This window comes from Nylanderia fulva, unplaced genomic scaffold (genome assembly GCF_048542155.1).
Source record: "Nylanderia fulva isolate GAGA-0341 unplaced genomic scaffold, ASM4854215v1 Scaffold177, whole genome shotgun sequence".
NCBI lineage: Eukaryota > Metazoa > Arthropoda > Insecta > Hymenoptera > Formicidae > Nylanderia > Nylanderia fulva.
The window spans coordinates 40,001-53,131 of NW_028190023.1; the positions used below are offsets into that span (position 1 = coordinate 40,001).

At 27.5% G+C, this 13,131-nt stretch overlaps 1 protein-coding gene across 1 annotated transcript; it reads right to left on the reverse strand.

Annotated features, from left to right (window-relative positions):
• Positions 1–4,438: 4,438 nt before the first annotated feature.
• Positions 4,439–12,715, reverse strand: LOC114936660 (uncharacterized). The gene is made up of 6 exons (XM_085481362.1): positions 12,697–12,715; positions 7,294–7,383; positions 5,066–5,170; positions 4,884–4,955; positions 4,566–4,652; positions 4,439–4,485 (listed from the first exon to the last, which is right to left on the reverse strand). The coding sequence occupies exons 1-6, from the start codon at positions 12,713–12,715 to the stop codon at positions 4,439–4,441; spliced, it is 420 nt and encodes a 139-aa protein (XP_085337488.1).
• Between the last annotated feature and the right edge of the window lie 416 nt (positions 12,716–13,131).

Consider the following 13,131-nt stretch of genomic DNA (forward strand, 5'->3'; position numbering starts at 1 on the left):
TTATATCTTGGAAATCTTCTGGCAAAGCAAAAGTCTCACCTTCAAGTGTGCTGATCGAGGTTAGGCACAGCATGCTTGTTTTCTCATCTCCTTTTTTCCCTTTCATGGTGAATTCAAATTTCAATTTTTTCATCTTGACAACCTCTGACAAGAATTTTTACAAGAAATGTCGTTTTATAAGATATTTTGATGATTAGGGAGGTATGACACCAACAATCAGAACCTAATTGAGTTTCTGTAATAAAAGTGTTTTCTTTATTATTTACAAGTTTTTAGTTTGGTATTTACAAGGTCTCACCTGTAATAAAAGAAACGACATTTAATGTCCGTAGACCATCGTGTCAATCATTCCTAATCACAGGTGCTTTGATCTGTTAGTTTGGTACAGTAAAGTCTTTAGGTTACTTTTAACGATTCTCCACGTGTCAATCCGCGTCTCTCGCCTTTCCGTTCTTGTCGTATGATAAGCCGTGTATGTTGCGGTCTACTACACCGACGCTTGGGAGAGCGCGGGAATGGTTGAAGAAAATATATTTTCTTTACATATATATATATATATATATATCACGACTATATCATAACTAACATGAAAAAAACAAAGTACTTTGTGTAATATATTTCTTCCATATTATATCAAGTTTTATATTCATTAAAAATTAAAATGATTATTGATTATAAATATTTACAAATGATATAAAATGTAAAATATCTTGTAAATATATAATTTTCAGTAATTTTATCTTAATACTTTTATGCGCAGAATAATGAGACCAATCAATTGTTGTAAAGAAAACGCACATTAGTTTAAGAAAAAATATTAATTTTGAAACATATTTTTTAAAAATTAACTATGCGTTTTCTTCACAACAATTGATTGGTCTCATTATTCTGTGCATAAAAGTATAAGATAAGATTACTAAAAATTACATATTTACAAGATATTTTACATTTATATTCAAAAATTGTAAACTTTAAACCTTACAACTCAAAAAATACTTTAGAAAAATACTTTATTATAGTGTTTTGGAAAGCTGTCAAAGTCAGCTACAAAATTATGCAATAAAAAATATAGTGTTCCATTTAAAAAATTAAACGTGACCTTCATGTAACCTTCAAATAACTCTTCAAGATCAAATCAATGGTATAAAGAGATACGAGTTGTGTTCAAAAAGTATCGCGAATTTTGTGTTTTTTCAAAAATTATTTATTTATTCATGAATATCTATTTTGTCCCCTTCAAAGTAATCCCCACCAGATATTATACACTTGTGCCAAAGTTTTTTCCAATCCTCGAAGCACTTCAAAAAATCATTTTTTGTGATCTTGTTCAGCTCCTTCTTCGATGCCGTCTTTATCTCCTCAATCGTAGCGTAGCGTCGTCCTTTCATGGGCCTCTTCAGTTTCGGGAACAAGAAAAAGTCACAGGGGGCCAGATCTGGGGAATACGGTGGCTGCGGCATTATTAGTGTGTTGTTTTTGGCCAAAAATTCGCGCACAAGCAACGATTTTTTGGTACGAATTTCGCGGCGACCCGTGTCATGCCCAAATCATTGGTAAAAATCGAATGGCACGAGCCAATCGATATGTTTAGGTCCTCAGCAACTTCTCTAACGGTGATTCGACGATTGACCAATACTATTTTCTTCACTTCATCAATGTTTTCGTCTGTTGTTGACGTGCTCGGGCGTCCGGCACGCTCTTCGTCGTTCACATCTTCTCGGCCCTCGGAAAACATTTTGTACCACCGATAAACGTTGCTTCGGTCCAAGGTAGCTTCACCATATGCCACAGTCAACATTCGGAATGCGTCCGCGCACTTAATTTTGTTTTTCACACAAAATTTGATACAGATTCTTTGATCCATTTTTTGGAATAGGCAAAAATCGAAGACGAGCCAAAACATGTGCAAGCAAAGCAGCTGTAAAAAATTAACTGAACATTCAAAATGGCCGTACTTGTCGGCATAAATGAGAAACATGAGTACCAACATAACGCCACAAAAAAATCGAAAATTGAATATACGTAACCCGCGGAAATTCAAAATTCGCGATACTTTTTGAACACACCTCGTATACTTAATAAAGACTTACATTCTGCGGTTGTCGTCCTGGCACCAACAATTGTAATACGTATTGGGGGCCGAATATCGCGGCTAGGCAGTACGTAGCCGGGTTGCATGTAGCCAGGCTGCATGTGGCCGTGATCGACCTGCAGGTGATCAATCGGCATGAGCGGTGCAGGCATCGGTATTGCTGCAAAAATATGTTTAATGTTATATATATATATATTGCATATATATATGCATATATATATATATATATATATATATATATATATACGTATATTATTAACTTATTAAATTCCTTACGTATATATTATTTAATTATTAAATTCCTTACTATATGAAACATTACCCAAACAGCACAAAGTTGTCTAAAAGGTGACTAAAAGATGACATATTTTTTATAAAGATGTCTTTCAGTGAGAGCTTATAGTCAAAGAAAAGATGTCTAATAGACGACATATGTCCGACTAAAAGTCATCTTACATTCTTAACTTATAAGATATCTAAAAGACATCTAATTTTGGACATCTTATAATCGTCTTTTAAAAGACATCTTATAGTCGTCTTTTCAAACTATATCTTGGATATGTTTTCGTTAACTTTATTTTATAAAAAATTATTTTAATTATAATAAAAATTAGAAAATGAATTTTTTTATATAAAACAATTTATATACAATTTATATAAATTTATATAAATTTATAAAAGAAACATGTTTATTATATTTTTTTATTACATAACATTATATTCTCTATTATATAATAAATTTTTAATTTTTTAAATTATTTTTTATACTAATATGCATACATTTGTATTATTGCCAAACAAAACAGCGTAATAAAATAAAATATAAAGTATAGCATATAATAGCAGAGTAATATAATAAAAGATTAAATATTAGAATTATATGGATGCAGTTATGAAATATGGAATCAATATGGAATCAAATATGGAATCAATTTTATGTCGAAATTACTATTGCAAATTTTTAATAAAAATCTTGAAATCAAAAAAATTTATGATTGGTTCCGTAAAGCATAACTCCATATAAGATACTATTAAGGATAATACAATATTAAAAATTAAAATATTAAGATGGAAACGATAAAAATTAAAGATGGAAACGATTAAAATTAAAGATGGGAACGATTAAAAATTAATATTAGGATATTAAATATAAATAATCAACAACTTATGAAATAACAAATTATGAAATAATCATGTTTTATGTCCCAGTTTTAAGTGATAACGAAATCTGTCTCCAGCTCTTCTTAACCATGCCGAAAATTTACTACTTAGGTCACTATATGTCAAAGAATTATGTACATTTAAAATAGTTCCTAAAAAAGTTTAAAATTATAAAATGTATTTAAATTTATGTATTTAAATTTATGTATTTAAATATAAATTTAAAGTGTAAGACAGGCAATAAGAGCCAAATCACGAATGACAGTGCGTTATCCCAACGAAACTAAATTTTTTTGTTAGAATTAAATACCTGTGCACAAGGCACCAAATTTTACTTGGTCACGGCCAAGATTTAAAATTGAAATAATCTCGACAAGAGATTTAATTCCATACATCCCCTATTCCCCCCTAAGTTCCAGATTCAGCGACTTTCGGATCTATATCTTTCTCTCGCATTTATTTCCTTAGGGGGGAACAGGAAATGTATGAAATTAAATCTCTTGTAGAGATTATTCCAATTTTAAATCTTGGCCGTGACCAAGTAAAATTTAGTGCCTTGTGCACAGGTTTTAATCCTAACGAAAAAATTTAGTTTGACTCTTATTGCCTGTCTTACACTTTATATTTATATTACAGAGCCTTGTTAAACTCTTAATTTATGTATTTAAATTTAAAAAATTTCATATATTTAATATATATATATATTTAATTAAAATAATATAAAACTATATTTAATTAAAATAATATAAATATTACCAATAATATAATATCAGAAAATATTGTGTTCTTTATCCCTTCAGTTTGACGTTGACCATCCCAAGTTAATCCTTTGGCAAGTTTATTTGTGAGTTATTACTAAACTATTGTTTAAATGTTTTTCTGCATTTTGCCCACCAATAGTTCGAATTTTTTTTTGTTGTAAGAATATAAAATACATTATTCTTAATTTATTTTATTATTATTATTAATTATTATTATTATTATTAAATATTATTTATTATTAATTTATTTTATAAAATAATTTATAACTTACAAATTGTTTTCGGAGTTCATCATTATTTTGTAATTCGTTACAAAAACGCTTAAAATTGTCTATATCATCCAATGGAAAATCTGGCAATAAATCAAATGACGTATTTGGCGCTGTCAGGTTTTGGTCATAGTTTAATATGGCTAAAATATTATCTATTTCCATATTTTCAACATTAAGCAATCTATTGTAGAAGTTTTTTCTATAAAAAAAATTAGAATTATTAATTATTAGATTAGAAAGATAAATTCACAAAATTTGTTACTATATATACATATATACCTTTGCTTGAAGTTATATTTTCTTTAACAGTTTCAATTTTTTGCCGGCTTTTAACTTTTTGCAGTTCTAATTCAGAATCATTTCTCACTATTTCAAGAAAAGAAAAGTAATTGTTTTATATAAATAATAAAAATATCAGATCATTTAGAAAACATGGAAATGACATACAAACGAGATTTCTTTTTATTTTACGTTTAGGAAAGTTTTCTTCATTTTTTTTCTTTATTTTTAAATGGTACCCAGGATTATAATTAACTAAAAAAATATGTTAAAGACATAACAAAAATCTAAAATTAAAATTAAGATATTATTACATACTATGTTTTATTATAGGAAACACTTTTTTTCTTTCTACTTTTGATGATTTTGGAGATATTTCCGTATGTTTGTCTGTAATATATAAAAAAATATCAATTTTAATTAATATATTTTTAAATATTAAATTTTAGTTTTAAATACAAATTATATACATATTATTAATAGCAATTAATTATATTAACCTCGCAAAATTTCTTCATTTTCTGAGAAATAATCACCGTAATCCAATGATTGCGAATTTAAATTAGTATTTGATAAGAATAAAGAATTGTTGTTTTTATTTACATCTGAAAAAAATATATATAATACATAAAAAACTTTTATCATAAAGATAGTATTATAAAAAGTGTGTATATAAAAAATTTTTTAAATACGATTTTTTCTTTTAATTATTGTTGTATTTAAAATTATTATATTCTTTTAAATTGATTTATTTTTATTTAAATTTGCTCATTAGTGTTGTGATTATATCATTATATTTTCTTTACTATTTTTATAACTGACAAAAGAAGTTTTAAATATTTTTTAGCAATTTTTGTATTGAAAGTGCAAATAATAAAATTAGTTAAAAAAATTTTTTTTATAATAAAATATAATAATGCTTTTTACATTGTTTAAAAATATAGAATAATAAAGAATGTAAAAAATGTAATCTTGTAGTCATTAAAAACTTTTCATTTTAAATAAAAGATATAGAATACTTTTATGAGATTTTTTTCTGTAAGTATAATACATCTATATATATAAGCACCGTCTGTCTGTCTGTCTGTCTGTCTGTCTGTACCCGAACTACTTCCGCATTTGTGGACCAATTTTCGTGAAACTGGTACCAAAATGTTGCAAATTTTTCGGGGGTGGCTGCTGTGGGTTTTTTTTTTAATTTTTTAATTTTTTTTTCCTTAGAGGAGGGTATGTTTCTTTTTTTGCAATATTTCTGAACACATGGTATCAAAATGTTGCAAATTTTTTGGAGATAGCGACGATGCGGTTTTTTCAAGTGTTACACCTTCACCCACGCACCCACCCACGCATTCATCCACACGCATGCGCATTTATGGACCAATTTTCACGAAATTAGTACCAAAATGTTGCAAATTTTTTTGAGAAAACTGCTGTTTTATTTTTTTAAGTTTACGCCTCTACCCACGCACCCACTCACGCAATCGCATATTTATGAACCGATTTTTTTTTAAATTGGTAAAATGTTGCAAATTTTTTGGAGATGGCGACGATGTGGGTTTTTCAAGTGTTACACCTCCACCCACGCATTCACCCACGCGCATGAGCATTTATGGACCAATTTTCACGAAATTAGTACCAAAATGCAAATTTTTCTGAGAAAGCTGCTGTGTGATTTTTTTAAGTTTTATCCCACCCACGCATTCACACATTTATTCACACTTTTTCGAAATTTGTACTCAAATTTTGTCGGGAATGGCTACTATATGATTTTAACCAATTTTTATCACCCTATTCATCCGCCCAAGCATCCACCCACGCATCCATGCACCCATGTGCATACGCATTTATTGACCGATTTTCACGAAATTGGTACCAAAATGTTGCAAATTTTTAATAGAAAGCTGTTGTGTGGTTTGTTCAAGTTTTATCCCAATCACGCATCTACCCACGCATTCACACATTTATTCACAAAGTTTTTCGAAATTTGTACTAAGATTTTGTAAATTTGTCGGGGATGGTCAATATATGATTTTAAAAAATTTTTAACACCCTATTCATTCACCCACGCAACTACTCACACATCAACAAATTTATAAACCGATTTTCTCGAAATTGGTACCAAAATTTCGAATATTTTTCGGGGATCGATAATATGTGTTTTCTTTTATTTTACCACCCTATTCACACACTTACGCAACCACCCACGCACCAACACATTTATAGATCGATTTTCTCGAAATTGGTACCAAAATTTTGCATATTTTTCGGGGATCACTACTATGTGTTTTTTTTTAAGTTTTACAATATTACATACACATCCACCCACGCATTCATATATTTATTGATTAATTTTCTCGAAATTGGATATCTATTTATACCTATATATCTATATTTATAAGTTGCAAATTTTTTGGGGAGTGTGATGAGATGGTGGTTTTTTTAATGTTTTAATTTTTTTAACATAATGTGTCTTAAAGAAAGAGATAAATAAGAATTATTAATTTACATTTTGGTACCAGTTTCACGAAAATCGGTCCACAAATGTGGAAGTAGTTTGCGGTAATACAAAAAAAAGAATTAATTTTTTGTGTTAAAACGGATTTAATATAGGCTATATGAGGACCGCGCGAAGCGCGATCCGAAAAGCTAGTATAATTTAAAGGCCAATTAATTTACAATATTTAAAAAATTATAATAATTTTTATATTAAATATATGTTTTAATTTACCAGATTTCGATTCTGTATTCTCATCAAAACTTTTCTCATGGGTTTTATAACTCGAATAAGAATGTGAAATGTTTCTTTTAGATATTTTTTCTGTAAATATGAACATTAAATTATAGATATGAATAAAATTAAAAATTTGAAACAATTTACAAAAGATAAAATAAAATTTACATTAAATTCCATAAAAAAATTAATATTATAAAAGGAATGTATCAGTTTCTAATCCTATAATTTCAGAAACATTTTCTTTACTTGAAGAAGGAGATGAATTGCTTTTTCTAAATTCTTTTGCTGCAAATAAGTTAGTTATAAATTAGAGATAATAAAACAACATGAGTCTATTACGAGCTATGTGAATTGATGTCAAACATATATATTTCCAAACTTTACATTAAATCGTATAAATCTACTTCGCAATGATACAATGAGACGTTTCGACGCTTACTTGCGTCTCTTCAGTCATAATTAGTTAAAACATAGTTAAGCCAGTACAATGTGATCCGTGTTAAGTCAATACTCCTCTAATATGTCCTAGGTCTCGCGATTTCTATTATTAAAAATTTTTTTATTACATCTAACACTTCTTTAAACAATAAAATCGAAATTCAAGTAATTTATAGTTTATAATATAACTCTCACCTTAACTTCCAAATTAAAAAACCTTAGATTGACACTAGTCACAGAAAGACAGAACATCTTGATACTCATGTTGTAAATACAAAAGTGATACGAATCGCGACCTAGCACTCTATATATATCTGTCACTAATTAGTAAACATGTTTTGTAAAAATTGTTTAAAAAGTTCTTTAGGAAGACTCCAATAAAGGAAAATAACTGCTATCTAATGTATCTAAATCTTCAATTTTATTTAAACCTCTGTTTTGTTGTTTTATGAAAATCATCTCTGATATTAATCTTTTATAATAATTGGGTTCACGATCAAGAATTTTTGTGTTTTCCCATTATTATTAATTTTTATTATTATTTAGTTATTAATAATAGAAATCGCGAGACCTAGGACATATTAGAGGAGTATTGACTTAACATGGATCACATTGTACTGGCTTAACTATGTTTTAACTAATTATGACTGAAGAGACGCAAGTAAGCGTCGAAACGTCTCATTGTATCATTGCGAAGTAGATTTATACGATTTGATGTAAAGTTTGTTATTGTATAAAAAGTTACCAAGTTTTGATTTTACATCCTCATTAGAAGTTTCTTCATTATTTTTATAATCAGAAGGAGGTGGAGGAATATTCTTTTAAGTTTTTTTGCTATAAATAAAGACAATCATTAAATACATAAGTTTAAAGTTGTCAATAAAAAAAATATATATAATTATGCATTAAAAAAAATAAAAACCATTATGTTTTGATTGTAATTCTTCATCAGAAGAAGTATAAATTTTTTCTTTTCTTTGTCTTTTTGAAGAAATCCTTTTAAAATCATTATCTTTTTTATTTTGAAGAATATTAATTTGTGCATTATCAGATGATAAAAATTGTGCTTCTTTCTCCATGTGTCTAGCAGTTTTATATGAGTCTAAAAAAACAGCAAGTATAAAATAAAAAAATATATATAAATAAAAATAAAAATTATATATTGTATATATAAAAGATTATATACAATTATTTTATCTATTTATTTATACCGTATAGTTCTAAAACATATTTAATTGAAATCTTTTCCCATGAAGTCTCTGGATTAAATAGTTTCTTCACTGCTTTTGTAACATTAATATGCGGTGGCCATAAACATATTTGATTATCAGTGTTAATCCATGACTGTGGAACTGGCACCAATCTGTACCAACGGCAACATTAAACATCTGAAAAATTGCAACAAAATTTATAAAATTAAAATACATGTTAACACAAGAAATTATAACAAGCAATTTGCTATTATGTAATGTATATACCTTGTAATATATCTGAATGTAGAAGTGGAAAAACATAAAATTTTGCCCTTTCCATGGCAGTAGTACAGCTTTTCTTATAATTTCATTAGCGGAAAAATATTTCAATTCAGTTAAATTATTGTCACTGACCACAAAAACATTCATATGTTGCGAATTACAAGGATATAAGTCATAACCAGAATAATTTTTATATTATTGACCAAGTATAACAGGGTTTCCATTTTTCAATTTTATGTGATGTATCATCACAATTTTATTATTTTTTAAAAAACAAAATCGATCAGCTTGCGTACAAGATAATTTAAAATCACTGAACTTTAATATATCGTAAGATTCAGAACATTCAAAAGGGAGTTTTTTCTTATTTTGTGAAATCAATATTGGATAATTCAAAGCATTATTTATACTTGCTTTCATTTTATTTGCTGTGTTTTTTTCGATTATTCTTCGATGTATTTGCTGTAAAGGTTTTTCATATTTTCTTAATACATTTTTTAAAATGTGCAAATGATTTTCGAACGGAAAAGCACTAAAAGTATCTAAAGGTCCAAATAATTTTACATCATCACTCAAATGTATCAAATTGTGTACCATATAAATCATATTTTCTTTACCATATAGAATTTCATAATAATGAACAAAATAAGATAAGAGCTCCTTTGAATATTGAAGATTATTTAGATAATCCGATGGGTGACAATATTCTGATCGCACAATGAAATACTATAAAGTGCTTCATATAATTAAATGGAAGATATTTATGTAATAAAACAGGTCCAAGATATAATAGAAATATTCTAAATTTGGTAGCTTTCCATCTATCCAATTTCTTCAAAATTAGTTTGGGTACTCTAACAAATTCAGACATATTTTTTTAAAGAAATCATATCTGAAGTTAGATTTTTTATTTGTTCACCAGATAATTTAGCAAATTCAATGTGAGTGGGACCTCTCAACCATAAAATTAGTAATTTTTTCATTTGTCCAAGACAAATCAAATGCATATAGTCTAGTGGAAAACTAGTGACCATTGGTAACGACATTTGTTCTCAAATAAAGATGTACCAGTATGATGTTCTGGATTTTGTCTGTTTTTGAATGTTTCGTCTGTTCGCAAAGGACAATTATGATGAAGAAAGAGCATTCGGTGGTGTTCATAATTTCCTTCTACGCTACATTTACTACAACCAAACTAGCCATTGTGACCTTTCGTACAAGTGACAAATAATCGCACAGGAGTATCGCATATAATTGCTCTAATTTCTACTTTATATATATTATTTTTAAATGTAAATCCTATTGTATTCAATTTTTTAAATTCAGTTATAAAATGTTGTAAAAATGATTATTTGAACTGGGTTTATTATAACCGTGATAAGCGCCAACAATAAAAGGAACGGTAGATCTATGATTTTTAAAAACAATTTGTACTAAAATAGGCCATAATTGGCTTTTTGAACTTTTTGAAATAGGAAGTCCATCTATATTAACATTGATAATAATAGGATTATTAAATTTTGAGGTATTCAACTGACTTAACTTATCAATAATTCCATTTTGTAACCCATGATAATAATGCCCATCTGATCTTTTATAAATTGTTGTCGATCGTGGAGTGTTCATTAATGTCCTCCCATCATTGGGGAGATTATCATGACCTTCATCTTTTAATATGTGAAGTAGAGCTATTAGACTTGTCTGCTGAATTTTATATTTATCTGCCCATAAAATTAATTTTTCTCTAAAAGAAATGTCTTTAGTAATAAATGATGTGCAATGCATATGATGATGTTTTCCTTCGGAAAAAATAGAAACATCTGTTATAGTTGACTGATTTGCAGAAATAGAAAAATTATAAATGTCTTTATGAGTTGATAAATTAAGATGGTCAGTGACAGTTCTAGAAGAACTATTAGAATCTTCTTTATCAAATGATGAATTTAGGTTTACTTGATTTAATTCATTAATATTTTCCTTTAGAAGATATTCACCATTTGCATTTGTTTTAACCGACGAATTTGCTGTCTACGTGATAATTTGCAGAAACTTTTCAGTTTTGGCATTTCTATAAGATGTGCTATTTTATGTAAAACAATTTATTTGTATAATATATATATGTATATACCTTGGCGACGGAAAAGCAATTCTTTTTCACCGTGTAAAGATTAAAGATTACGAAGGTTTTTAAGTCTTTGGTTCTGTAAAAAAAGAATATTATTGTTTTAAAAGAGAGAATATGTATTACATCTTATATCTCTCTTTTATATAATATATATATAAAAACTATTTATGAAAGTTAATTGTTTAGAATAACAAGGAAATATATATATATATATATAAATCGCTTAATTTTTTAACTTTTAAAAAATATATTTACCACAAATCTTGAGGGTTTAACACTTATTTTCACACTTAATCTGCACTTTATCTGTTTAGAATCAAAGTTCTAAGTTGCGTTTCACTTTTAGGTGTACGACTTATATTAATTAATGTAATATGTCAGTTCAAGAGAGAATAACCGTGCTTCCTTATATCAATCTCGTACTTTCGAGTGTTTAGTCATCTTTGTTTATTAGCGCGTAACTACGCAACGTTGGGGCTTCCTAGACAAAAATTGAATGGGGCTCTTTGCAAATTTAAAAATTATAATGTGTATATGCAGGATACGTATTCCAAAAAGATCAAGATCTCAAAAATTATATATCTTAATAATTATATTCATTTTGAATAGCATGTTAACAGTCCTAGATATTTAGAAGCCCCTTAAAGCTGGGGACATGATTATAATTAATGAATATGAATCTTAAAAAACAATAATACAAGCGATTATTTTTTATTACTAAAATAAGATATTTTAATTAATCAAAAAGACATCCTTTAGACGTCTTTTAGCTTTGCCGAAAAAATACCTAAAAAGATGATCGAAAAGGTATCTTTTCGTCAACTAAATTAATTATGACTTTTATAAAACATCTTTTAAACATCTTTCAAAAGACAACTTTTTTGTGTAATCAAAAAGACATCCTTTAGATGTCTTTTAGCCTTGCCGAAAAGATAACTTAAAAAAGACATCTTTTCGCCATCTTTTAGTTTTATGTGCTGTCTGGGTAATTATTTATATAACATTAATAATTGTAATTCTTATAAAGCAATGCATTTTCCTAACCTGTGATAACCTTGCATTTTTATCGACACATATATACATATAAATATGCAAGATTGTACGCACACACATATATATATATATATATATATATATATATATGTGTGTATGTATATATGTTGATAAAAATGCAACAGGTTATCACAGGTTAGGAAAATGCATTGTTTTATAAGAATTACTATTATTAATGCTATATAAATAATTAATGTTTCATATAGTAAGGAATTTAATAAGTAAATAATATATAGTATATATGTATATACATACATATACATATTCTTGTAATTCCATATATAAATGAAAAGAGCAATTACCCACCATGCTCGCGATTCACCATTTTGCAAGGTACTATGGAACAATTATATCGATTGCAATCGCGCAACCAATAAAGTCCCATGATTGGTGCGTTGACTTTGAAACAATGATAACACATCTTATTTGTTTCATGCATTATTGTCTTGTAGTTCAGTGTACTTTTTTACTACAGTGCCTTTAGTACTGTATAGTAGTGTATACAGTGTTGAAAGAGAGGTTCTGTTTTATTAGTATTTATTAATTATTTGTGTATTATTAGTATATTGTTTACATATACAATATATATATATATATATATATATATATATTCATTATGCCAAAATATACTAATAAGAAAACAACGTCGGCGAAGCGTTTTTCTGTGGCAAAGAAAATGCGTCGTATGCGACAAAAAAGTGACAGGAATTCTTGTGACAATTCTTTCGTAATTGAAGAAAA